At 37.0% G+C, this 25,440-nt stretch overlaps 2 protein-coding genes across 4 annotated transcripts; both read left to right on the top strand.

The window, feature by feature from the left end:
* Nucleotides 1-47: 47 nt before the first annotated feature.
* elob (elongin B) lies at nt 48-4,694 on the top strand. The gene is made up of 4 exons (XM_005810602.2): nt 48-127; nt 1,742-1,876; nt 1,979-2,087; nt 3,774-4,694. Exons 1-4 carry the CDS (start codon nt 125-127, stop codon nt 3,884-3,886), a joined length of 360 nt encoding a protein of 119 aa, XP_005810659.1. The 5' UTR covers nt 48-124; the 3' UTR covers nt 3,887-4,694.
* A 2,549-nt stretch (nt 4,695-7,243) lies between these two features.
* Nucleotides 7,244-25,006, top strand: tgfb1i1 (transforming growth factor beta 1 induced transcript 1). 3 transcript variants are annotated; one of them, XM_023341436.1, is made up of 12 exons: nt 7,244-7,560; nt 14,556-14,606; nt 15,256-15,404; nt 15,483-15,538; nt 15,796-15,929; nt 16,743-16,821; nt 18,505-18,589; nt 19,413-19,616; nt 20,365-20,538; nt 20,628-20,709; nt 22,053-22,201; nt 23,726-25,006. In XM_023341436.1, exons 1-12 carry the CDS (start codon nt 7,548-7,550, stop codon nt 23,990-23,992), a joined length of 1,443 nt encoding a protein of 480 aa, XP_023197204.1. In that variant the 5' UTR covers nt 7,244-7,547; the 3' UTR covers nt 23,993-25,006. The 3 variants fall into 3 exon arrangements, with proteins under 3 accessions (XP_023197204.1, XP_023197205.1, XP_023197206.1); XM_023341437.1 differs by lacking the exon at nt 14,556-14,606 and having other exon boundaries at nt 7,249-7,560; XM_023341438.1 differs by lacking the exons at nt 7,244-7,560; nt 14,556-14,606 and adding an exon at nt 14,689-14,750.
* The last annotated feature ends 434 nt before the right edge of the window (nt 25,007-25,440 follow it).

Genomic DNA, 25,440 nt, shown 5'->3' with positions numbered 1-25,440 from the left:
TTCTGAACAGTTTACGCAGCGTTGCGTAGTGCGACGTAACTGCACGTACGTTGCGCAATATCCGCAAGCGTTGGTGCAGTACAGTCGGGGCTGGCGTAACTGGCTAGCTAGCTGATCCCTTGAAATGGTAACTTTGTTTAACGGTTATTTTACGTGATTAGTCTTGAACTGCCTTAACGGAATTAACACCAATTGTCTTACATGAAAGTGTTAATGTAATATAATGCTATATTATCTTTGGTTTTGTTAGCCTGTTCAAGCTAAACTGGCTGTGTTAGCTTGGTTGTCTTATCGCTAATGTGTGTAATGCTAACAAGTTTGCTACAACATTAGGCTAACTACGGGCAGCCGAAAACTATTCTACTTTATCTGTCAAGTATCCAACGTTGCTTTTTACGACCTGCCTTTATTTTAACGGCATACTCAAACTGGATACGTGCTAGCTTACAGCTAAGTGTGCGTTGAAAGAGCTAGGTATTATTCTTTGTCAATCAATGTTTTGTCCGCAGCCTTAACTGTATCCTTATACCGATTTGTTGGGAAGACTTCTGTGTTAATTTCTTTGTGCTATGAGTACATAACAAAACTAAATGTTAAAATGAAAACACCTGAAGTGAAAATCGAAAATAAAAATGCTATGCTATCCTGTGATGCAAAAACTATAGTTGGAATGTTATCTAAGTAATTTAGAATTGCTTGTTTTAACGAAGACACAGCTATCATTTACTGTTTGGTTTATTTTTGTGTCTGCTTTTACATTGTTTTTGATTACTAAGATGATTACCACTTTAAATTTGTATCTAATACAAAAGAATGTCCCAATATTTGACTTATTGATCAGTGCTCTACTTGCCAATTACTGAAAAATCTGTTTTATTTCCTTCCCTATTTATGAATTGAGTCTAAAATAAGAAGTCAGTACATCAAGTAACGATTGTATTTGAGTTTATTAAATATCAGATTAAGTTAATGGATTTGTACCTTTTGTAAACATTTAAAAATGACAATCTAGTCACTCCAACCTCCACTAAGTGTCTTCTCTTTAGCGAGTTATAAAATTGGAAATGGCAGCTTTTACCATTTTGCTTCATTTGAAATCCCTAGACATAATCAAAACTTTCTGTTTATTCACATATGTGAAAAATCTGTTAATCAGGTCATTTATAGGAAAATATTTTCATAGAATGTTGAGAAAAGTATTAAATCAAGATTTTTCTCACTTTTTAATAGCTATAACAATATTGATTAGTATTAATCAGAATTTTTCTGACACTTTTCTATCTTAAACATGAGATTTGCCAACTCAGAAGTGGACATTAAATGAAGTGAGAGTTCCTTCTTCTGACTAAATGTGTTCAGCATATGGAAAGTGTGAACACAAGTTTCTTAAAATGTAGTTTTCTACCAAATTCGGTATCTAATACAGCACACCATGATATTGTGATGAGGATTTGTGATTCACTTTTTTTGCGCTACTTTCCAAGTTTGAAAAGGTTTAATATGGAAACATGTTAGTTTCTAGTCTTGTTTTCCCTTTTTTCAGTATCTAAAACATAAAAATCACACTTTGAAAAACTAGCTACTTCTTTATTTAAAAAAAAAGAAGTACATTTTAATAACCCTCAAGAAACTAAACATGTTTAAACCAAAGTCTGAATCAAACTGATAATGCCATGTTTTTCAAAGATCAACAACAATCTGTAACAAACAACAACATATGATTGTGCTGATTATCTTCAAGGACGTGTTCCTAATGATCAGGCGTCACAAGACGACAATCTTCACAGACGCCAAGGAATGCACCACCGTGTATGAGCTGAAGCGTATTGTTGAAGGAATACTTAAAAGAACTCCTGAGGACCAGCGGCTCTACAAAGTGAGTTTAAACCTCAGGAGCACGCAGTCCTGAAATCATGTTTATTGGAGCGGTTTCCTGCGCTGCTTCCTGTTTGTTATGGGTTTCGTTTTCTTTCTTCAGGATGATCAGTTACTAGAGGACAGTAAAACTCTGGGAGACTGTGGATTCACCAACCAGACTGCCAGACCTCAAGCACCAGCTACAGTTGGTCTGGCCTTCCGTGTAAATGGTAAATATTGTTTTATCTATGCGTTTGTCTCTAAAGCTCAGGAATATGTTTATGTGCTTTAGTTAGTATTTTTAAGGCTTTGTTTTTCTGAGCTAGGAAATCTAACGTCTCATCTTGCGTTCTCTTGGTTAACTAAATCACAAATCCTTTGGATAGAATAGCAAGAAGTGGAATCCAAACATACTTGTTTGCTAGTTAATGTGTATTTTTTGTAAGGAAACTATCTAAAAATATTTAAACATCTTTTTGTCCAATTTCCACAAATAAGTTAGCAAAATAAATGGATCTCTTGAAAGTGTAAAACTAGAGCAAAATATGATTTAAGAAAAAAACATAAAAATAAAATCTAGTAATAAAAAAAAGCATTTAAAAAGTAAGTTAAATTTATTACCTCTAAGTAGTAGATCAGATTTCTCAAAGAAAAAAGTTTTTTACTTAAATATTAAAGCTAAAAGCATAAAAGGAAAAAAAATCAAGCTCCTCTGCTATCTGTCAGTGCTAACTAGAAACTACCAATCAGAGCCAGGAGGCGGGTCTTAGCGCTGTCAATCATCTCTGTGCGACGCTCAGCAGGGTCTGTCATGAATGCTGAGGCTAGTTTGCATGGACACAGATGACGGTTGATAAATGGTTTTCCTGTTACGTTAAGTGGCTTCTCCACCATTACCAGACTTACCAGCACGTCCATTAGATTGATTGACAGTTAGAAGCCCCTCCTCCTGGCTCTGATTGGTTGTTTTTAGACAACCAATCAGAGCAACCAATAGACAAGAGGTGGAGAAGATCGATCTTTTCACAGATTATCTGTCTAAGCAAACATGGTGACAGTTATAACAGATAAAAACATTCTTTATAAAAGTTACGTACTGCAGCTTTAAGGCCCTGTAGGGTTTTCAGTCTGATGGATGAATACTCCCAGAGCTCTTTATTCACTCCCTCTGCAGTTCAAAGGTGTTTACATCCAATCAGTCATCTTGTCATTAAAGCTGCAATTTGTAACTTCTTCAAAAAATATGTTTTCTGCATTTTTGTGAAAACTGTCACCATGTTGTGACAGTTCAATATGAGACAAATAATTTTTGAAAAGATCAATCTCCTCCTCACTGAGCTAATATCTTAAGAAATGCACTGCTGCAGACCAAGAACAACCAATCAAAGCCAGGAGGCGGGACTTAGCGCTGTCAGTCAACTTCATGAATGTGCTAATGGTGGAGAAACAACTTATAGTTACAGGAAAACCACTTATCCGCCGGCATCGGTGGCTATGCTAACTAGCCTGAGCATTCAGGCTCTGCTAGGGGGCACACACGGCATGATTGACAGCGCTAAGACCCACCCCTGGCTCTGATTGGTTGCTTTTAGTTAGCACTAGTAGAACTCACACATTAGTTTTCAGATTATGTGTCTCATAAATTATTGACATGATATGGTGACGGCTTCAACAAATATATAAAAACATATTTTTTGGTAAGTTTCAAACTGCAGATTTACAGAGTAAATACTGCCAGAGCTCTTTATTCACTCCCTCTGCAGTTGAAAGTTGTCGACATCCAGTCAGTCACCTTGTTGTTAAGCAGCCCAGCTAATTCCTCTTGTTCTGAGACCGATGTGTTTTCCTCCAGCTCTCTGACATGTTTTATGCTCCGCTGTCACTGCGAGGCTCATGTTTCTCCGCTTCCCCTGCAGATGAGATGTTTGAGCAGCTGCACATCGAGGCCTTCTCCAGCCCCCCCGAACTCCCCGACGTGATGAAGCCTCAGGACTCCGGTAGCACTGCCAACGAGCAAGCGGTGCAGTGATGGCGACGCCGGCAAGGACGGAATCGGCTGTGTGTGGATTAACTGGAGTGAAGAAGTAATTTAATTTAATGAATGCGGACATTATAGGGGTAACCGAGCCTGCCCACGTTACCTTCACGCCATCACATCAGCGTCCCGCCTCCGCCTCCCTCTACTCCTCCTCACTTTCGCCAAATTACTTCTCAATGTCTTTCTTTTTATCTCCGGTATCCACGCCATGTGCAGCCCTGCTCCTTGAATTTACCCGAAAGCACCAACCGTCACGAAATTTGGAGCGAGAATGTTGTTGGCTTGGAAAGTGTGAGTGTATGTAAGCGTGCGTCTTTGAGTTGACTATAATTATTATCATTAGCATTTTTGGAAAGGCGTAGTTGTGTGTCGCAGTGCGCTAGATGTAAAAACCACTCGGGTAAGAATCCAGTATTTGAATCTGCATGAACAACTTTGAAGCTAAGGTTGCAGACCGACCGCTGAGACGTTTACTTGGTCGGACACTCACTGCTATTTACTCCACATCACCAATTTGACACATCTAGAAACAACGGTTTGTTTAATCAGTATGTGTGAATCGTCAGTCAGTTGTGTTTCATGCACTGAGACCAAAGGCGATGATGCGTTTGGTCAAAGCACATTTGGTCTGTGACATTCGCAAACACCGAATGAGAACTTTGTTCTTTAATTTTTATTTTTTATATATGCTTTCATCATGTCACCAACGTTATTATGGCATCTCCTAACCCCCGGCACACAAACACAGCTTGTAACTGTAAGCTCGATTAATTAAAAAGTTTTTCCTGTTTTGTTTTTTTCATTCCTCTGCCTAACAGATTTTTATTTATGTCACATGATGGTTGTGTTGTTTACAAGAAGACAGTCGTTTGTGGAAAAAAAGTTCCTTTTTTTCCTGGTAATTAAAACATTTCTCAAGTCAGTGGAATAAAAGGAAATTAGTGGATGCTCAAAGTGTGGCCCGGGGGCCATTGGGGGTCCTTGGAAGATTTTGCTTGGCCCTCTTTCACAATTAAAGAAAAATTAATTCTCACTGATGGAAAAAGATAAACTAATCTAAATGTTAGCTGCAATACAAAGCATTCATCTTTATCAGCCTTTATTTTGCTTTTATTCTAATGGTAATAGGAGTTCCCAGTAGCTTTTGAGCTACTGGAAAGCAGACACCTGAACTTGGCTAAATCCTGTTTGTGTTGCTGGAAACTAAAGAAAATCTAGAAAATGTGGATCACTTGTTGTTTTTTTTGTTTGTTTATAATCATTCAAACCTAGAAAACTCCTTTTTGTTTCAAATATAATCATTTTACCCTTTTTTGACAGAAATCAAACTACTTTGTTCCATTAAATGTTATGTGTTTAGTTTATTTTGTACGACAGTATTAGGGCTAAACTAAGGGGAGAAAAATAAATTCTAGGTATGATAAAATTACGAGAATAAAGTCAAAATTATACAAGAATAATCTAAATATTTTAAATAAAGTCATAGTATTATGAGAAGTTCTGTTACTAGAAAGTTGTACAAGAATAAAGTAAAAATGGTGTTACATTATTCTCGTCTTTTTAAAACTTTTTATTTTCCTAGCATCTCCCTAATGCCCCGTTGTAATTATGGAGCAGGTGAAAATAATTTTTAAATGTTTTGCCTCCTTGGCAAAAGGTTTGGATGCCTCTGCTCTCCCCATCTGTTCTCCAAACGGTCCAGAATGAAGTTTGTGCTGCTCAATGTTTCTCTGAAGTCATCAACATATTTTAGACAAAAACGATAAATTGTGATGAAATTCATGGGATGCTCCTGTAAGCCATTAAAAATACGTAACGTATCCAAACCAAAGTGTAATGCAGCTGTGTTTAATACAGGTACGGCACAAACAGAAAGTATTCACAGCTCTTCACTGAATTTATGCTACAGCCTCATAAATTCACACTCTTTCCTCATAGCCAATTATGACAATATGGAAAGAATAGAAAACCAAGAAATCACATTTCTGTAAGTTATGAAGCTCAAAATTGAGATGTTTCTACAACATAAATGGAGTCCATCTGTTGTAAATTTATTTGATTTAGACTTAAATTAAAAGGTAGCACTGATGCCTTGCAGCGAGAAGGCGTACAAAGGTAATACAAGACATGTTTAGTACTTTCTCTGCACAAAATCATTTTATATAATGAGATTTCAGGCTGGTCAGTTCTGCCTATTTTGAGTTGTTTTAGGGCCTCTGTCACTTTAAATCCAAATAAGATGCTGACCACGCCCCCCTAATGTTTACACTCGCACGTGAAAAATGGCTTTAAAACAGATGCTCAGATTATACAACCGCTCATCTCTGGAAAGCAGAAGCAACACGAATGTAACAGGTGGATTCTGGATGGTTAGTAAACAAAAACACTCGTGTTTTCCAGCAGCACGTTGTACGGAACACAGCAGTAAAACCAAACGTGGTGTTACTCAGTTTAGGTTGCTAGGTAACGGGCTGGGCTTCGCTGGGGTTGCTAAGCAACGACCCAGAACCTAATTTGTGACGTTACATTCCGAGGGTTTCTGAAATTGGTAATTTTCCAGTCACCAAAAAACATTAAGTTATTGAGAAATGTTTTTTTTAATGAAATAACACAACAGATCAAATTAAAAGTTCAAGTCTTGGTGTGCGACTGTTTCACAGCGCCTGTTGATGTGGATGTACATGGAAATTTCTTATTTTCTGCTTTCATATCTGCCTTAAAAACTTGTGCTGTGGTGGCGCAGGGGCTTAGCACGCCCCACGTTTGGAGGCCCTAGTCCTCGACGCGGACGTCGCGGGTTCGACTCCCGGTCCCGACGACCTTTACCGCATGTCTTCCTGTCTGCCTACTGTACAAAAGAAATACGAGCCACTAGCGCCGCAAAAACTCTTCGGAGAAAAAAAACTTTGAGATATTTATACTACTTTTCAAGCTTAGAAATTTTCACTTTTTTTCTAGAAAATTTCTGAGATTAATATCAAAACTTCTCAGTTGTTTTTTTTAAAATTACCACCTCCTTTTATTTATTTATTTATTTATTTATCTACAATGGCAGAACAATAGTTTTCAGTCGGTTGCCATGGAAACCACTCCCTGCGCTCCCACAGAAGGCAGTAAAACGTCACTAATTACATTTTCAGAGCCGTAAATAAATACATTTTGATATCAGATTTTATTTATTTTCACAGAACAGAAGGTTTTTTTTACTCTGACGTGGATTTTTTTTTTTTTTAAGGATGCTGCTTGTGAAGGACGCAGTAGCTTCAGTAATAACGCTTGGTCGCAGCAGTGGTCCATCCCGCCGCTCCCTCTCAATCCGTAGTTTTCTATCCCAAATATGGACCGGGAATGTCCAGGATTACGTCTTTCTTGCGTGCGCCGGAGGGGGAATGCGGGTTTGTAACCACATTTATTTAACTACGCCTCCTCCGGTCTGAAAGTCTGCTGGTAGGCATTGGACAGGAAGAGAGTTGGAAAAAAGAAACGGGACGCCCTCCCTCTTCCTCCTCTTCCTCCTCCTCCTCTTCTTGCTGCTTCTCTTAGCGGATAACGGTGTCCAAGAAGTTATTCAGGACCGAGGGAGACAAAAGCGCGACCATCAGCCATAAATGTTCTGGTTTTAGAGCGAAAAGCAGCTGGCTGTGATCAGATCATGGAGGATTTGGGTGAGTACTGTAGTAGCAGATCTTCGTTTGGTTGTAACTGGGATATCTTGAAGGGAATCTGTGGGAAGGGGCGGTATGCCCAAACAGAGGAAATTTGGCCTCTGTTGATCCTGGCAGTCAGAGTGCAGACATGCAGGAGGCTTAAAAATAACCCATTTCAGTAGAAAGACGTGCAAAATGTTCTCCATCAGAATTTATTCCCCTCCAACTTCTTCACTGTTTGTTTAACTGTGACACTGGAGGGAAATTGTGCGTTTAGCCCGATGAGTTAAACATCTGTAGACTGACTTTTTCATTAAGTCTCAAGTTTTCGTAGATGAGGCTGAATGCAAATGCATGCCACACTTTTCAGACACCTTCCCAATTTTTTTTATTTTTATTTGGAAATTAAGCCGTTTTATTTTTTCAGTTATTACGCTGTAGTCACTTAGATCCATTTTACCCACCACATAACGAAGCTGCCACCACCATGTTTTATGGTTTGGGTGGATTTTAAGTGTTTCCTCCACAAACAGCTTTTTGTTTGTAGGTCAAAACATTTTATTTAAGTGTATCTCACATTTTCACAGCAAATATGACTTGTTATGACTTTCCTCCTCCTCCATAAAGTCTAGATTTATCATGTAGGACTGAAACGATTAATTGATTAATTGCGATTAATTATTGAAATAATCGTCTACTAATTTAATAATCGATTAATCGTTAAAGTTGCTGGTGTTTTTTTTTAGAACTTACACTTTTATTATTTTTACAGAGCAATTATACACCCATACATCAGTGGTACATCACACAAGTGTTGAAGATATGAAGTTTTCCATAAAATAAACATCTTAGCACGATATCTTACGACCTCACATTTGTAAACTCATCACCATACAACCCTAAAATAAGGATACACTTTTGGCAGGATCGCTAAACACCATATGCCAAAAGACAAACTTGTTGTTTTAAGAGTAAAAATACAATAAAATAAACAGATTTTGTTGCATTTTGCTCTTTAGAGTTGCCTTATGGTAATTTTAATAGACTAAAATAACTCAGATCAAACTAGGGCTGAATCAATTAATTGAATTAATCGTGATAAATCGATTATTGAAATGATTGTCAACTATTTTAGTAATCGATTAATTGTTAAAGTTGTTTTGGGAGGAGAAATACAGTAAAATAAACTAACACTTCAGTTGCATTTTGCTCTTTAAAGTTGTCTTATGGTAATTAAAAAAAAAAAACTAAAATAACTAAGGCTGAAGCCCCAGTGTGATTAATCACAATTAATCGTGAATATATTAGATTTAATTGGAGTATACAGTAAAAATGACCTTTTTCTGAAAGAACAACATATTCAGAGCAGTAATTGAGACAAACCTGTACAAAAAATTTATACATTTTACATTTAAGATTAAAATAAAACCTTATTTGTCAGTAAATATTTTCCTGAACTCCTCAAGTGGCAGGTTTAGCTTAATCTGGTTCAAATTCTGTATAAGTATAACAAAAAATGTCCTATTAAGCACTTTTTTCTATTTAATAATTTGTCAGTTAATCAAAAAAATTAATCAACAGATTAGCCCTATATTGTATGGATGTCAAATCAAGCAGAAAGGGTTGAACATGTTGTCCTTGATTAATCAAGCGGACACCAAAGAATGTTTTTATTATGTTTTAGGCAAGAACATTTTTTTCTTACTTAAAAAAATTTAATTTAATTAATTGGTTTATTTTCTTATTTGATTGTATTCCTATTGCAAAAGAAATACAGCTAAGTGGTTAACTGAATTTTTAAAATCAGATTAATCGTCAGAATAATAGATTAATCATCAAAATATTTGATTAATCATCAGAATTAATTAGTTTTAATTAATTTCTATTGTATTAATGTGGTTAACTGAATTTTTCATCCAATCAATCAGCAGAATAATTGATTGATTGTCAAAAATATTCGATTATCATCAGAAATATTTGATTAATCATCAGAATACTTGATTAATCGGTTACTAAAATTATCATTACATGCATCTGTGGAGTAGTGCACGATTAAAAGTTGATCTGTTGGCTTCCTGTACCCAAGCTGAGCATCTCTGCAGCTCCTCCAGAGTTACCACTGGTGGCTGCTTCTCTGATTAATCCTCTTTTCATGATCAGATAATGAAATATTGTTTTTGGAACTGAAACCTGTTTTAAGCTTCTGCACAACTTTCCCTCTGACCTGTCTGCTGTGTTCCGGTTTGTTCTCTAACAAACGTTTTCGCATTTTTACCTGTAAGATGCGAGAATCCTGCTGAAACACATTTCAGTTCATGGTTGCAACGTGACAACCTGTGGAAGAGTCAAAGCTCTGAAAGCCACACACAACGTGAGCCCAATAAATTACTCCACATCTGCCTGACCGCTACTGAGTTTTTCATGCACGGCCTGCTAATTCAATAAAGTGTTTGTAAATTAGATTTTAAATGATCCGCAACCGTCCTCTCCATGCATTACCCCTGATAAGCTGTGGATGGAGAGGAAAAACACAGAGTTGCTCTGTTTAAAATCATAAAGGGATCTTTTATTTCCAGTTATTGATGTTTTTACTTGAAAACGTGTTTAGGGAGACATCTTTCTGTGTTAGAAATAGCCCAGAGCAACTCTTCCATTTCAACAAGCCACACAGTTCGAGGAAAAAGGAGAAGGTTTTTCTCTCTGCCGCCCATTCGCCATTTGCTTTTTTTATGTGAAGTCATCGGGCACTTTTGCTTCGCAAGCAACAGGAGGGGGTGAATGGCAAGATGTAGCCCATCTGGGCACATCTGGATCGGATTGCACTCCCAGAGGCAGGATTACTCAGGCGACCGGGTTGGTGTTTGTCTCAGTTTACGCTGCTTTTGTAAAACTTTCAGGGAGTGAGACCACTTGTTAGAGGGTCTCTTTGGCCAAGACAAACAAGTCAGCAGGCAGAACTAAATATGGTCATAATTCCCATTAAGAGAAGCCCAACTCCTTATATGTGCAGTCCGTATACGCGTGTGTGTGTGTGTGCGTGTGTGTGTGTGTGTGTGTGTGTGTGTGTGTGTGTGTGTGTGTGTGTTTGAGAAATGGCAAGAACCCAGCAGGCATGTAGACTGTGCACTAGCCTCCCAACACATGGCCATACCACAAGTGTGAATCATCCGGGTGAGAAGGTGACCGCAGGGCTGAACCGAGGCGGGATACGTTCACGTCATTCGTGTCTCATATCTGATTCACGCAGAAAATGTCACAAGAGGTCAAGCGTGGTTCAAAACCAGTGGCGCAAAAGGTTGGTAAGCAAGACGCAGTTGCGTTTCCATTACAAATGTGCGCAAAACTTCTTCTTCTTCTTTTTATTTTTATGGCGGTTGGCAAACAACCTATAGGTGCATTACCGCCACCTTCCAGATTGGAGTATGGATCAGACCTATTATAATCTCCTCATAATGCCCGTTCTTCTTAGAAAACAAAAAATACTGCTAAAACCAGATGATCTCTGAAACAATTCCCTAATATCTCATTTATTTTTATTCCTACTTAAATCTCCAAGTAACACTTCTCTTTCCTGAACATTTTTATTACATTCTAAAAAAATATGTGCGCAAAACTTTGAGACAAAGGAAGCTCAAGTCGTGGTGGTGGCAGCGACTAGTGGCTTTTCTTCTTCTTCTTTTCCTTTTTTATGGCGGTTGGCAAACAACTTTTAGATGTGCATTACCGCCATCTACTGGAATGGAGTGTGGATCGGGACGCTAACTATATACACCCCCCTCAAAACAAAACAAAACAAGCGACTAGTGGCTTTTCCGACGTCCACCGGAAGTGCCTCTGTTAGCTGAAAACTTTGTAAATATTTCGCAAATGTAAAAGACAAAAGACATAATTCCGCAATTGCGGTGTTTCTATTAAATAATAAACAAAATTAAAATCACACGTGAATAAGCTTGTTCGCTGGATAAGTAATTAAAAACATGCTGCTCCATCACCCGTAGACATAAGAAAAAGGAAGAGAAACACCGCCGCCATCTTGGAGCGGTCCAAAACAGCAGCACTGCCGGGAAATTCTTTTGTTCAAATCGACGGACTATTGACTTGAGGGCTTGGGTGATAACTTTTCACAAGTAAGTTCAACACATTATTATTTGTATGTTATGAATGGGATATTACTGTATTTAAATTCGCCAGCGAAATGGCAGCTAACATGATTTATGGTGTAAAACTGGATTTCATCTCTGGCTATGAAGGCTAACTGAGATTAAATCTTTAAAAAAGTTTGTCATTTATTATTTACATCTAATTCTTTAAAAAAAGAAGGATACCGTTAATGTCTTATATCCACCACAAAATATAGATAACAACATTTCACTGGAATAGTTTTCAAACAAGCTCGTAATTTCAGCTGCTTTGGTTCATTATGAATAAATATGCATCAAAATAGGAGTTTAGTTGAAGTAAAGTTCTAAGAAATTTGAAGACCTCTTTATTATTGCAATGCCATGATCTTCCAACTACTTCTTGTTGTTGTGTTTTTGTTGTTTTTGCCAGTAGTAATATCCGGCTGGTGATCACGTTACTTGTGTGATCCGAAAAAGTGTCTCCATTGCAGTTCTACAAAATACATCTATTTAGCACAGAAACCTTGTATTGAAAGACTTATTTTTTTAAAAATTGTGTTTTTCCTTTTAGCAAATTTATTTCCGTAATATTAAGTTGCACAATTACATGGGAAATGGAAACGCAGATATTGTCAAGAGTTCATTTGAGGTTCAACACCAGTAGCGCAAAAAGTGGGTAAGCAAAACTTCAAATATTCCGCTAATGTCAAAGTAAATACAATTTTACAGTGTGGCGTTGACTTTCTGATTTCCTGCATTTATATTATTCCCATTTAATTTTAGAAGTCTGGAAAAGTGAAGATGTACGGACTAAAGTGATGGTTATTATTTAATGTTTAAGTACGAGAGTTTCTGCCTCATAAAGAGGTGACATGATAGATATCCGATTCCATTTGCACTGTAACTCATTTTCAATTAACATAAGACATAAACTAAATCAAATTCATTGAAGCTTGTCATCTGTGCTTTTGGACGACGTTCCCTTGTTTTTGATCGATATGATCAGTGACAACTTGCTGACTTGAAATGAGGGCAGACATCTGTTTCCATGCTGCGATTCAGGCAGGGATTTATAATCCTTGGCACCTCACAATGCAGTAATGCAGGAAAAATCGCATCCGCCAAAACTGCTGTTTGGTGAAATTAAACCCAATTTTAATGGGCGCTTTGTTGTCTGTGCACAGATGTAAATACAGCTCAGAAGATTAGAATATTGAAAGTGAAAAGTTTAATCCTTTAAGTAGTGGCAAAAAAGGCAGAGTATTCAAACAAACTAGATTTGTTCCAATGAATGGGAAACTGCCAGTTAAGGGTTAACAGTATTTTGTCAAAACTAATAAACAGAGTTGAATTATTGATGTTCACAGACTATAGAGCCCCTTGTTTAAGCTCAGTTTTACAGCAGATGGTCTGCATTACTAATTAAAAAACTGAATTATGTATAAATTGTTTCTTGGAAACAGATATGTCTAAGTTTTAGGATTGCAAGTCTTATATTATAACCAAAATTTGATATTTCTTCTTTTTTTTAAGTTGTTTTAAATCCAGTAATCTAATTTATTTCAATATTTGAGACCATATTTAGTATGTGACCTAAATTATAGTCCAATAAATAAGCAAAGTAGAAATAAAATATTTAACATATTATATCAAATTTTATATAATATTGGCATAAGCGTCAAAAATTACATTTTCAGGGTTTTGTAGCTTAAAGCCAAATCAAGTTAAGAGTGAAAATACAGTAAAATAAACAGAATATGGACACTTCTGTTGCAGTTTGCTCTTTGCAGCTACTTCATTGTAATTTTAGTAGACTAAAATAACTCTTATCAAACTCTACTAAAGAATTGCGATAAAAGTCAGGTCAAATCAGGTTAGACCTGTTATGCTAAATTCACATTCTGCTTCTAAAAACAGAGCAAGCTCTACATATTTATTTATTTAATTTTGGCTGAAATGGTTCTCCATACAAGCGCTGAAAAAAAGATTTACTGAGTCGTTTTCTTGTCCATGTTTTCTGTGTCTGTTTCAAAATGTAACATTCGACAGACACTGCTCCGTTACCTAGCAACCCCAGCGAAGCCCAGCTCGTTACCTAGCAACCCAAGCCGAGTTCCAGAACATTTGTGCAGCTGGTTTTTACTGCTGTATGCGCTGTACAATGACTGCTGGAAAAGACAAGTGTTTTGTTGTTGATCAAAAAATTTCAGATTTTCTTCTAGCAAATTTTTAATTTTCAAACTCAGAAGTTCCATTGTTTTGTTTTTTTTTCGAAAATGTTTTCATTTTTTTCATAAATTCAATCCTCTGTTTTTCTATCTACAATTGCCTTCGTAGTTTGCAGCCATTTTCACATCTAAGTGTAAACGTTGAGTTGGGGGGCATGGTCAGCAGCAGCTTATTTGGATTTAAAGTGACAGGACCCTCTAAAACAGCTCATCATGAACGTAGCTCAAACTAGACTGAACTGAGCAGACTGAGATCTCATTACTGAAGGATGATTTTGTGGGAAAAAAAATGTAATGAACAAGTTTTGTTTTGTCTATCCCAATCTCTTGGAAGAAGCTTATTAGGTCACCTTGAAGCTACAAAGGTGCTGTGCAGCTGCTATCTAGCTAACTAGCTTTGTTTCTGGCAGTCAGCATGTGAGTGAGAGTGTGGGGGCGGCTGGCTGGTGTTTGGATATCAGCAGCCAGGCACTCTTCCTCCCTTGCTTCCTCTGCACCCTGGCATGCCTCAGATATGAATGTCTGTCCCAGTAATGTCAGCATGAAGACGGATTCCCGCCCTGAGCTACAGCAGATTATCCTGTCCTGCGGCTGAGCTGTGTGTTGTGTTTGCTCTGACTTTCTGCTGCTGTTTTGGTCACGCTGGCTGTCTGTCTCTCCTCAGGACTGTCTGAGCCGCCTTGCTACCCTCTCAGTCCTCGTATTGTTGTTTTTGGTACGTAGCTGTCTGTGCATGTTTGTGTTGCACCATGCTTTTGCATATTTTTATTCACATTTATGTTGCATGTCTTTTCTTAACTTTTTTCCACTCTGAGCACCATAAAAAATGATCCAAAATATAGACTTATGATGTTAGACAGTAAGTAAGAGCAATAAATTATGATGGGGTATTAGGGACTTTGGAGATTGAAAAAAAGGAAATTTCTGCCAAGATTTTTAGAATTAACTTCAGAACCTTTTGAGAAAAAAACATAGAAATGTTAAAGTTTGGAAAGTCAAAAGTTTGCTAGAAACTTTTAGAATCTCAGAATTTATTTTTTATTTTTAGAAAAAATAAGATTTTTAAAAATTTTCTAAAAACAAAAATATACTAGAAAAAGATCAGAAAATTTGAGATTAATTTCAGAATTTCTAGGGAAAACTGTAAATTTCTGAGTTTGAAAAGTTGAAAATTTACTAGAAGAAAATGAGAAATTTTGAGATTAAACCAGAAATTTACCAGAGCAAATATTTTTGACTTTTGAAACTCAGAAATTTCAAAATTTTTAAAATTTTGTCTCGGGGAACGGGGGGGGGGATTAATCTCAAAATTAGATTTCTTCTCCTAGAAATTAACATTTGGATGCCCGCCTCCTTCCTTCCAGATGCCCTTCTTGCAGATTTGGAGAACACCAGCTCTCCTCTTCCTCGGTGTCCCGTCTTGCTGACCTCTGACCCTCCACAGAATTCCAATGCCAACTCCCACGACTCGGCGCAGGCTCGACCGCCGCCGCCCGCCTACACGCCGCAGCAGGTTGGCACTGAGAGATTTATTTTTATGTCATATTGTGTAATTTCCTCACCTTCACTAATCGTCTGTTTTGTCTCTCAGACTGTTTCTGCAGCAATGAAGTCTTCAACCAACTCCAACCCGGACAAATTATACAGGTCGGTCCGGAATCTCACCTCTGATCATAAATCAACACAGCACACGGCAATAACACTGGGGATCCAGGACGGATGCATTTTAACCAAGAAAAAATTTGGGCTGAATCGCATTAATCGTGATTCAGTTATCTATTATTGAAATAATTAATTTAGTAATTGATTAACTGTTAACTGGAGCATACTGATAAAAAAAAAGTCAATTTACTGAAAGAATAATTCACTGACAGCAATAATGTCATGCCTCCTCTGCCCCGCAGCACCGTGTGCAAACCACGCTCTCCGCGCTCAGCAGACCCTGCGCCTGCCTTCTCCTCCTCGCTGCTGGGCGGCGGTCTGAATGAGCTGGATCATCTGCTGCAGGAGCTCAACGCCACCCAGTTTAACATCACAGGTCTGTGAGTGCATTTCCATGGGTTTACCTCAAGTTTCAGCTGTTCAGATATAGACCCCTTGCAAGTTATTGTTTAAGTCTGGAAATTTATGCATGCGCACAACGCCGGAGGGCAAAAAGACGATTCTTTTACTTGCCATCCAACTCTACGCTGCTGCGGTAGAACAATCCCGTTAACAAAATTAAACCTAGAGAATCATTCGTTTAGTGCAGTGCGCTACAGCAAATACAAGAATAAGGCAGAAAAACCATTAGAGAATAACTCAAAACCGCTTTTTTTCTCACTTTCTGTGTCGGCTTTGCTACACACAAACTTGTTGTCATAGCAACTGTCAACAACGCCACTTTATGTTTCAGGATTCAACACCAAAAAACACTCAAACATTTTCCACACAAAGAACAGAACATTCAGTTTGCGATAGTTTTATATTTTTAGGTGTTTAAGTCGCCTTTTTTTTAATTTTGTAACTGAACCAAAGCACATCGAATTCCACATCACATCTACATGTTAAGATTGTCATAGTCAAGCTAGCATAACTGAGCTATTTCCTTCTTTTTTCTTAATTAAACTTTTTCCTGACCTTGTTATCTAGTTGTAGTGTTGACAGTTAGTAACAAAGCACTGCATTCATTTTTCTTTTATATATCAGGCATACATTTAAGATTTAGCACCTTATATTGACAATTTAGCAGCTAAACCCAAAGGTAGTCATCGTCAGCCTGCAGCAGAGAGATGGCGGTGGGATCTAGAGCACGTGACGTTACTCTGCAGCGGGTCTATTCTTTAACTTGAAGGTGTAATTTTGTGTGCAGATGAGATCTTGGCCCAGTTTCCTGCTTCTAAGAAAGATGAGAGGGACAAGATCAAGGATAAGACCTCAACCTCCTCCAGGTCTCATTTAATGAATATATCTTAATTGTTTTGAAATTTGTACCATGAGCATCAAACCAGGGTATCTACAAGTTTCAGTAAGTCAAATTTACAACTTTTTAAAACCTTTTCAAATAGAAATGCATCTATCCACTTTTTTCCAGTATCGGTCTATTTGATCCAATATAGAAAGACGGTAACAAAATTACTTAGAAGGTTCCTTTTTTAAAACACACAAACAAAAATGTGCTGAATTACAAATAAATTTGATAAATCTGCATAAGCACAACACATTTAATACACAAATAGCTTCACAAACTTTAACTTTAGTGTCACATTAAAATGTTGTTTATATGTGATAAAATACATGCATGCATAAACATTTTAGAAGCCTGTAGTATAAATGTGTCTTTATGAAACTAAAATTTGAAATACTAAATTTAACTCAAATTCAAACTTGTTATAATTTGAGATTTAAACTAAGTTTTGAGTCCATTATGATAGAAAGACATTTAAATTTGTTCCCAACCTGTATTTTTTTCTCCAGCCAGATAAATTTCTGCTTCATAATTTGGAAGTTTTGATTTGGAGAAAAACATTCCAACAGTTTTGTTTACGTTGAGTTTTAACCAATCCGATTCATTAGCCACAGTCTGTGTAAGCTCATTGGCTTGAATCATTTGTCTTAGGGTATAAATGACAGTATCATCTGCGTACATTTGAATAAATACATTAGGATGAACTGAATGGAGGCCATTTATGTATAGAGAAAATACCATCAGTCCCTGAATGGAGCCTGGGAGAACACCGGGTGATAATGGAAGAGAAGGTGAAAGGTAATCTGGTAATAATATGTATAATATTTTATGATTTAAAGTGTCAAAAGCTTTTTTCAGATCAAGAAACACAGACGCAACACCACCATCCTCATCCAATAAATCTTTTACGTTTTCTAAGCTTTATTTTCAAAATTGGAAAGATAAGAGAACATGTAATCCATGTGAAGCAGATGTTAATTTTTTTTTAAACGCACATAGATCCAGTCAGAACATTAATACGATGTTTTATATTTCTGTACCTATAATGTAATGCAGGCAGTTTTTAATACTTATTTCCTTCTGAAGTACTATAATTTAAAGAAAATATTCAAGGTGCTACCAACTGGTCACCATGCGGCCCGGTGCTGGGGAACAAAAATGATTTTAGATCACAGTCCTTGTTACAAATCAGAAGCATCCTAACAGTTTCCATTAGGCCTGTTGCAGATAGAAGAAAAAAAAGGAATACGTTTCTGCCAAAAAACTCAAATTTCAAGATTAATTTAAGCAATTTTTAAGTAAAAACAAGGAAATTTCTGAGCTACAAAAATCAAACATTTGCTAGGAAAAAAACATTTTGAGATTAATCTATAAAATTTTCTAGCAAAACAAGAAAATTTCTGAGTCAAACTTTTTGTAGAAAAAAGAAAATCTTGAGTAGCAGAAATCATAAATTTGCTAGAAAAACCCATAAATTTTGAGATTAATCTCAGAAATTCTATAGAAAAAAGAGGACAAGTCAAAAATTTGCTAGACAAAAATCCACTTCACTTCTAAATTCTGTTTGATGTTTGAATTTCACCTGCAGAAGCTGCATATAGAGAATCCGTAATCCTCAGGCTCTTCTAGATCCGACCTAACGTGACGATTTGTCTTTTTGTTCCAGCTCTTCTAAGCCTTCAGCGACTTCAGCCACCATGGAGTTGGACAAACTGATGGCTTCACTGTCTGACTTCAGAGTCCAGACGACGGTAAGTTACAGACTTCAGGGAACATAAAGGAAATTAGAAAACTAAAACCGTTTTTAGCTGAAACAGTCGATCGATAGCTGGTAGATATTCCTTTTTAGATGAGGTAGGAACTTATTTGCATCATTTTAAAACTGTTTTGGATCCAGCTGTGGGATATAAACAAAGCCCAGATGTTTACAGGAAGATTCCTGCACTTTTCCAAACATCCGTGGTTTTCAGAGGATGAAGGTTAAGGATCTGTTTTAGAGTGTCTCCTTCAATCTGAGGTCAGAGTTCAGCTTCACAGACCAGACTTAAGGGTGAATTCACACCAGCTTTATTTCATTTGCTTTAATCAAACTGTAGTTTGTTTGTATAGAAGTCTGGTTTGTTTGGGGATATCTGAATGCATAATCAAAGAAAAAATTAACTCTAGTGCGGTTTGAATACACATGTGAACGCCATGCGGACCGGAGACCTCTCCAAAAGCAGGAAATGGACTACAGCGCAGGGCATTCTGGGTAAATATAACTAAAACAAACGTGTGAGTCTAGCGCTAGCCAAAAAAATGACTCAAGAGAAGGAAATCCTACAATCGCTAAAATCTGATGCTATTCCATTTTTGTTTACATTTTGGGAAGAAGGAAGTTACATTCAGTGTCTTGTACTGAGGTTTTTGTGTCATTCCCTTCAGTCTTTTTTGGCACAGTGCCACCACAGGTGAGGAGGGGAATAGGTTTTTTCAAAGAGTTTGGATTGTTAGACACAGTGTGAAAGCGAACCGCCGCAGCTGAAAATGAAAGACTGTCACCCTTAAAGACGACTGTTCTTTGCCTTCTACCAGCCAACTCCGCCTGTCAGCCAAGTGGTCACCGCACCGCAGCGGCCCGCCACCCCGCCGCAGCAGTCCGCCGCTCCAGCCCAGCCCACACCTGGAGGCTCACTGGACAGCATGCTGGGACTCCTCCAATCAGACCTGAGCCGACAAGGAGTTCAGACGTCCTCCAAGGGAAACTGCTCAGCCTGCCAAAAACCAGTCGTAGGACAGGTGAGCGACTTTACTGACCTTTCACGTTGCCATGTGAACCACCAGTAGGGATGCAAACAATTAATCAACTTATGATTAAATGTCAATAAATGGTTTATTAGATTAAAATGAGTTCCAATCGATTAATGACATCTGTTAAAGTTTCTGTTAGTGTTGTAGCTTGGCGGCCATCCAGCAGAGGGCGCCGCTGTTCGTGTTTAACTGCAGCCAGTTGATACAAGATGGCGGCTAAACCAGAACAGGAAAGAGAAACGGTCCAAACAGTGTCTAGTGTAGGGTGAAAAATTCACTCTGTGGTTCTGTTTTCAAATAAAAACTCAACAAGGCCCTTAAGTTTCTCCTTAATAGTGATTTTTTTTTTCAGCCGCACTGCATGACGGAGCAACAACTTCAAAAATTACTGACATGCTTTGAAGCGAGGATGGGATGATAGATGATCAGGGCCATTTTAGTTATAAAAAAAGGGGTAATTTTTCACTAAAAAAATCAGAAATTTCCTAGATTATTTTATTTATTTCTGTGTTTCAAAAGGGTTTTTGTAGAAAATTTCTGAGATTAATCTCAATATTTCTGAGGGGTTTTTTTGGCAAAAAATTACTCTTCCTTTACATCTACAACGGCTCACAAAACTCCGGTTTTTAAGAAAATGTTAATCAGCTAATCAGTTAATCAGCTTTACTTTAAACTCGTTAATAGATGACCTTCACCCTTGCCAGCAGCAGTAAAGCCGACTGTCCGTGTGCAACAGGTGGTGACGGCGCTCGGGAAGGTGTGGCACCCGGAGCACTTCGTGTGCACGCAGTGCGAGACGGAGCTGGGCAGTCGCAACTTCTTCGAGAAGGACGGGCGGCCATATTGCGAGTCGGACTACTTCACGCTCTTCTCCCCGCACTGCGCAAACTGCAGCAAACCGATACTGAACGTGAGACATAGAACCACATTTTTTAAAATACAGATCTATAACGGTTAGCTACAGCTGTTTCCCTCACTTTTGTTTCTCTGTGTGTTTAGAAAATGGTCACTGCTCTGGACAAGAACTGGCATCCAGAGTGTTTCTGCTGCGTCAAGTGCAGCCGCACGTTTGGAGACGAAGGTAATCGGAGAATGAAGCGACATGAAGCAAGAAAAAAAACTTATTAGAAAGAGTTTAAAAGAAAATCTAAAACATTTCTGAGGTTTTTTAGCTAAATTTCAGACTCTGTGGACTAAAAGAATCAAAAATAGACCGCCTGTTAATGTGGATTTTGCATTACACACCAGACTCTGTCTGGACCGTTTGTCTTTCCTATTTTGGAATGGCCGCCATCTTTAATTTTGAAACGACTTTGGTTAAGGGTGGCGCCTTCCGCTGGATGGCGGCCAAAGTACAACACTGAAAGAAGGTGTAAGCGGATATTATTAATCTATTTGAATCAGTATTACTATAGTCAAGGCTTCCCCCAGAAAGCTAGCTAAACCCAGTGGTTGGGCACTAGGGCAGTCATTCATCCAGCAGCACGTCGTGTTTTTGAGTTAAAAAATGTTTACAGTTGACAGGAAATTTAAAAATATCACCTGATAATTATGTGTTATTGAAATATCGGAAGATTAACGCCTGAACACCAACTATAAAGTCTTAAAAAAATGCAAACATTTTAAAAAGTCTTAAATAAATAAGCAATGCTTAGCCTGGTGGGAGCACAAGTAAAGCCTGGTGGCCCGCCAGGCTTATAATACACAGGAGGAAACCCTTGATAGTTAATTAAGACTAACCATGTAACAAAAACTGAAAGTTAGAAAACAGTTTTAACTGAAATAAATAAAAAAATTTATTTATGGGGAAAAACTGGAACCAACTGGAACTTTATAAAACTAACTAAAATATACTGAAATTATAACATAACATCCTTTGTTTTTGTGTTTATGAAGCTATTTGTTAAATAAAACCTGGACTGGTTTTAGATCCATGTAGGGGTTTTAATATTTCTGAAGGCTACAGCAGGTTACTTTTGCAAACAGGCAAACACAAAACATGCAAATAAACATTTAGAATGATTATCTCACTTTTATTCGCTATTCTTTTAGCATAAATGCTACCTCATACCTTCTGATTTTAGTTAGCTGCGCTATGCTAGCTTGAGGAGCAAAGTAGCTTGATCAATTTGACTGACATCCAAATATTTCAGTAAATTTTTAACTTATATATTATTATTATTATTGAAATATAGTTTAGATTTTCTGATAAAAATAATCATGCGCCCCCTGATGGCCTTCTTTTGAAAACAGTGGACTACAGCATACTTTTAGCTTTAATAAGAAATAAATAAGTAAATTGTGTTAATATTTTTGTTACAATGCAAGGTGATTTAAAAAGGGTGCACTGTTTTTCTCAGCTGTATTTAACCTTTTTTTCTTTTTCGGGTGGCGTTGTTGTAATTCTGTGGTTTCCTCCTGCAGGTTTCCATGACCGTGACGGCCAGCAGTACTGTCAGCAGTGCTTCCTGACCCTGTTTGCCTCCCGCTGTCAGGGCTGCAGCGAGCCGATTCTGGAAAACTACATCTCAGCTCTGAACTCTCTCTGGCATCCGCAGTGCTTCGTGTGTCGGGTTAGTTTTTGTCATTTAATCAGCAGTGGACCACCGATAAAAACCCTAAATATGACCTGAAATAATAAATGAAACAATCTAAAACAACAACAGGCTTTTAGTTTGGACCAATCCAATTTATTTTCTTATTTAAACCCTTTTAATTGTCAATAACAATTAAGTTATTGATTTGTATTTTTGTGTTTTTTTGCTCTTTTCACCGAATCAGTTGATTGATTTTCAAAGAATTTATTTAAAATTTGCACTAAAAATCTGCAAAATGTCCTGAAAATTGTTCAATAATTCCCTTCAAGCCAGTGTGTTATCACTTTAAACTGCAGAACTTTATTAACACTTCAACCAGTTAAAGTTAAGATGCACTAATTTTATTTTTTGGAGATTATTATGATTTTAATTAGTTATTGAGTTGTGAGGTGATTTTTGTAGAATTATTCATAAACAGACCGATAAACATGGAGCAGCCATGAATACACATGAAAAATCAGAAATATTTGTGTTTAAATCTAATCCAAAATACTAAAATTCTAACTCTAAGAAATATTTTTTTATTTCACTTATAACATAGTAATAATGTCTTGCTATGCGTAAAATAATGCTAGTAGAACGTTTTCATCAATATTGAGGAATTTTTATTTCAAAACCCTCCTGATTACTAAGTTACGTTCCGTGGGAACTTTGCCGTTACCTAGCAACCCCAGTGATGCCCAGCGGGTTACCTAGCAACCAAACCAACTGTAATCTATTTATATATTGTTTGTACAGCCTTTGCTTGAATGCTACTCTTTTTTTGAGTGTGTATGCATGGGGTTTTCATTATAAGTTAGTTTTATTTTTTTGTGACTTTTTATTTGTCTAATCCAGTTAGTTTTAATTAGTTTTTAAGAGTGTGTTTTTATTTGTTTAAAATTTAGTTTTTAGTAGTTATAGTAGTACTTTTAGTTCTTTCAGACTTTGGTTCATTCTTAGGTGCAGACTTCAAAAACATGGAAAGTATTGTGATTATGTTTACATCGATTGGTTAATCAATACTCAACAGAAGATTACATTTCAAAACATTTATTCAATTGTTGTTGAACCCTGATGTTCTCTCACAATTTTTGCCGTCGCCATTTTGCGCACGAGCAAAAGGAGGAAGATAGAGTGCTGTAATTTCCCAACATCTGACGTAAACTGCTTGTTTGGGGAAAAACAATCAACTTCACATCAGTTCGAAAGGCTGATAAATACATTCATAACACAAAAACAAAGGATATTGCATCTGTAATTTTAGTATGTTTTAGTTAATTTTATAAATAGACAATATAGCTACAGTTAGTTATATATTTCACTTACAGTACAGTTAATTAAGAGTTTTCCCCCATAATAATTATTTCAGTTAACGAAAATGTTTTCTCAATTTCAGTTTTTGTTATTTCTGTAGTTTTAGTTATCTATAATAACTTTGCTGTATTTTCCGGTTATCGATTATTTGATTGCTAAATTAGATTAATCACGATTAATCGTCACCGCTCTGCCTGCCTCCAGGAGTGCTACAGCCCCTTCGTCAACGGCAGCTTCTTCGAGCACGAGGGCAAGCCGCTGTGCGAGGCCCACTACCACCAGTCCCGCGGCAGCATGTGCCAAGCCTGCCAGCAGCCCATCCTGGGGCGCTGCGTCACCGCCATGGGCGCCAAGTTCCACCCGCACCACCTGGTGTGCCAGTTCTGCATGAAGCCGCTGAGCAAGGGCTGCTTCAAGGAGCAGGAAAACAAGCCCTACTGCCACCCCTGCTTCATCAAGCTCTTCGGTTAGACGCCCACCGCTCCACGGACCGACTCTACGGGAGACAGTTAGGGCCACCAGTTAAAAAAAAGTACAAAATTATGACTTAAAACTGACTTTTTTTCTTCTCGGAATTCTGACTAATTTCAGAATTCTCCCTTTAATAGAATTTTGACTTTGAAATAAGAATTCTGATGTTAATTTAAGAATTCTGGCTAATTTCAGAATTTAGATATTAATTTCAAAATTCTGACTTTATTTTCAGAATTCTGATGTCAATTTCAGACTTTTGATATTAATTTCAGAATTTTGATATTAATAGAATTTTGTTGTTAGTTTCAGAATTCTGACTAATTTCAGAATTTTGATATTAATCCAATTTTAATGTTAATTTCAGGATTCTGACTTTGATTTCAGAATTCTGATGTCTTCTCAGAATTCTGACCTTAATCTCAGTTTCCTATCTTTTTCTCTCAAAATTCTTATTTTGTCAACCTGTGTATGGAAAAAAGAGAAAAAAACAACTGAATAAAAAGTCAGAATTACATTTTTTTTTTCTGGTGGCCCTAATCCTCTTCCGAGCTTCGCTCATCCTCTGAATCCCTGAATAAAAGCAGATGCTTTTTCTACATCATGTCTCGGTTATTTAGTGCAGCAGTGAGGATGGAGTAGAATCAACCAACACAGCACATAATTAGTTTTTTAGAAAATGAGATTGAGACGAAGCATGTAGTAAATCGACGCTAAAAGTTTCTCTCAGCCATAAAATTTTATCTTTTTTTTTGCCAAAGGAAGGAAAGAAGCAGATGAAATGTATTGCTTCAGTTCACGAGGTTAAATGTTATGAAAGAAAATTCATTATAATATATTTGCTTTTTTATTGCCTCAAGTACACACTTCACTGCATTTGCATTTATGTATTGTTTGTTGATTGCTAAATATGTTTACGTAAACTACCTTATTTTTAAAGTCAGGTATCTTTCACTTATTGCTCTATGCAAAATGTCAGACGCGTTTCTAGAAATAAAAGAAGTTTTTATGATGTTTTGTGTTTCTACTTTATTATTGTTTTATATTGGCTGAATTGTCAATTCACTCCATGTGTGTCCATTTATAAATAAAAAAAAGTCTCATTATGGTTCTCCGCAGTCGCTAGAGTCAACAAGTAAATTTATATTTTGTTTATTTTGAATATAAAACCAGAATGAAAGTAATTTCTTTGCATTTCGATAGGCAGTTATGCTATTAAGCTAACAATTTCAATTTGTCACTATTAAATAAAATATAAATAGAGCTGCAGACACTTATGAGCCTTGGATAAATGCAAGATTTATGAAGGTATTTTAAAAACACACACACAGCATAAAATACATAAAATGACCGAACAGAATAGCAGAAGAAAAAAGTGTTGTGCAGTTGTTGCAGTAAAACACAAAATAATAGCTAAAGCTAGCATTTTTAAATAACAATACTGCTGC

Source organism: Xiphophorus maculatus, chromosome 10, assembly GCF_002775205.1.
Source record: "Xiphophorus maculatus strain JP 163 A chromosome 10, X_maculatus-5.0-male, whole genome shotgun sequence".
Taxonomy (NCBI): Eukaryota; Metazoa; Chordata; class Actinopteri; order Cyprinodontiformes; family Poeciliidae; genus Xiphophorus; species Xiphophorus maculatus.
The sequence above is the reverse complement of the archived record's forward strand: the minus strand, read 5'-3'. Positions and strand labels throughout refer to the sequence as shown.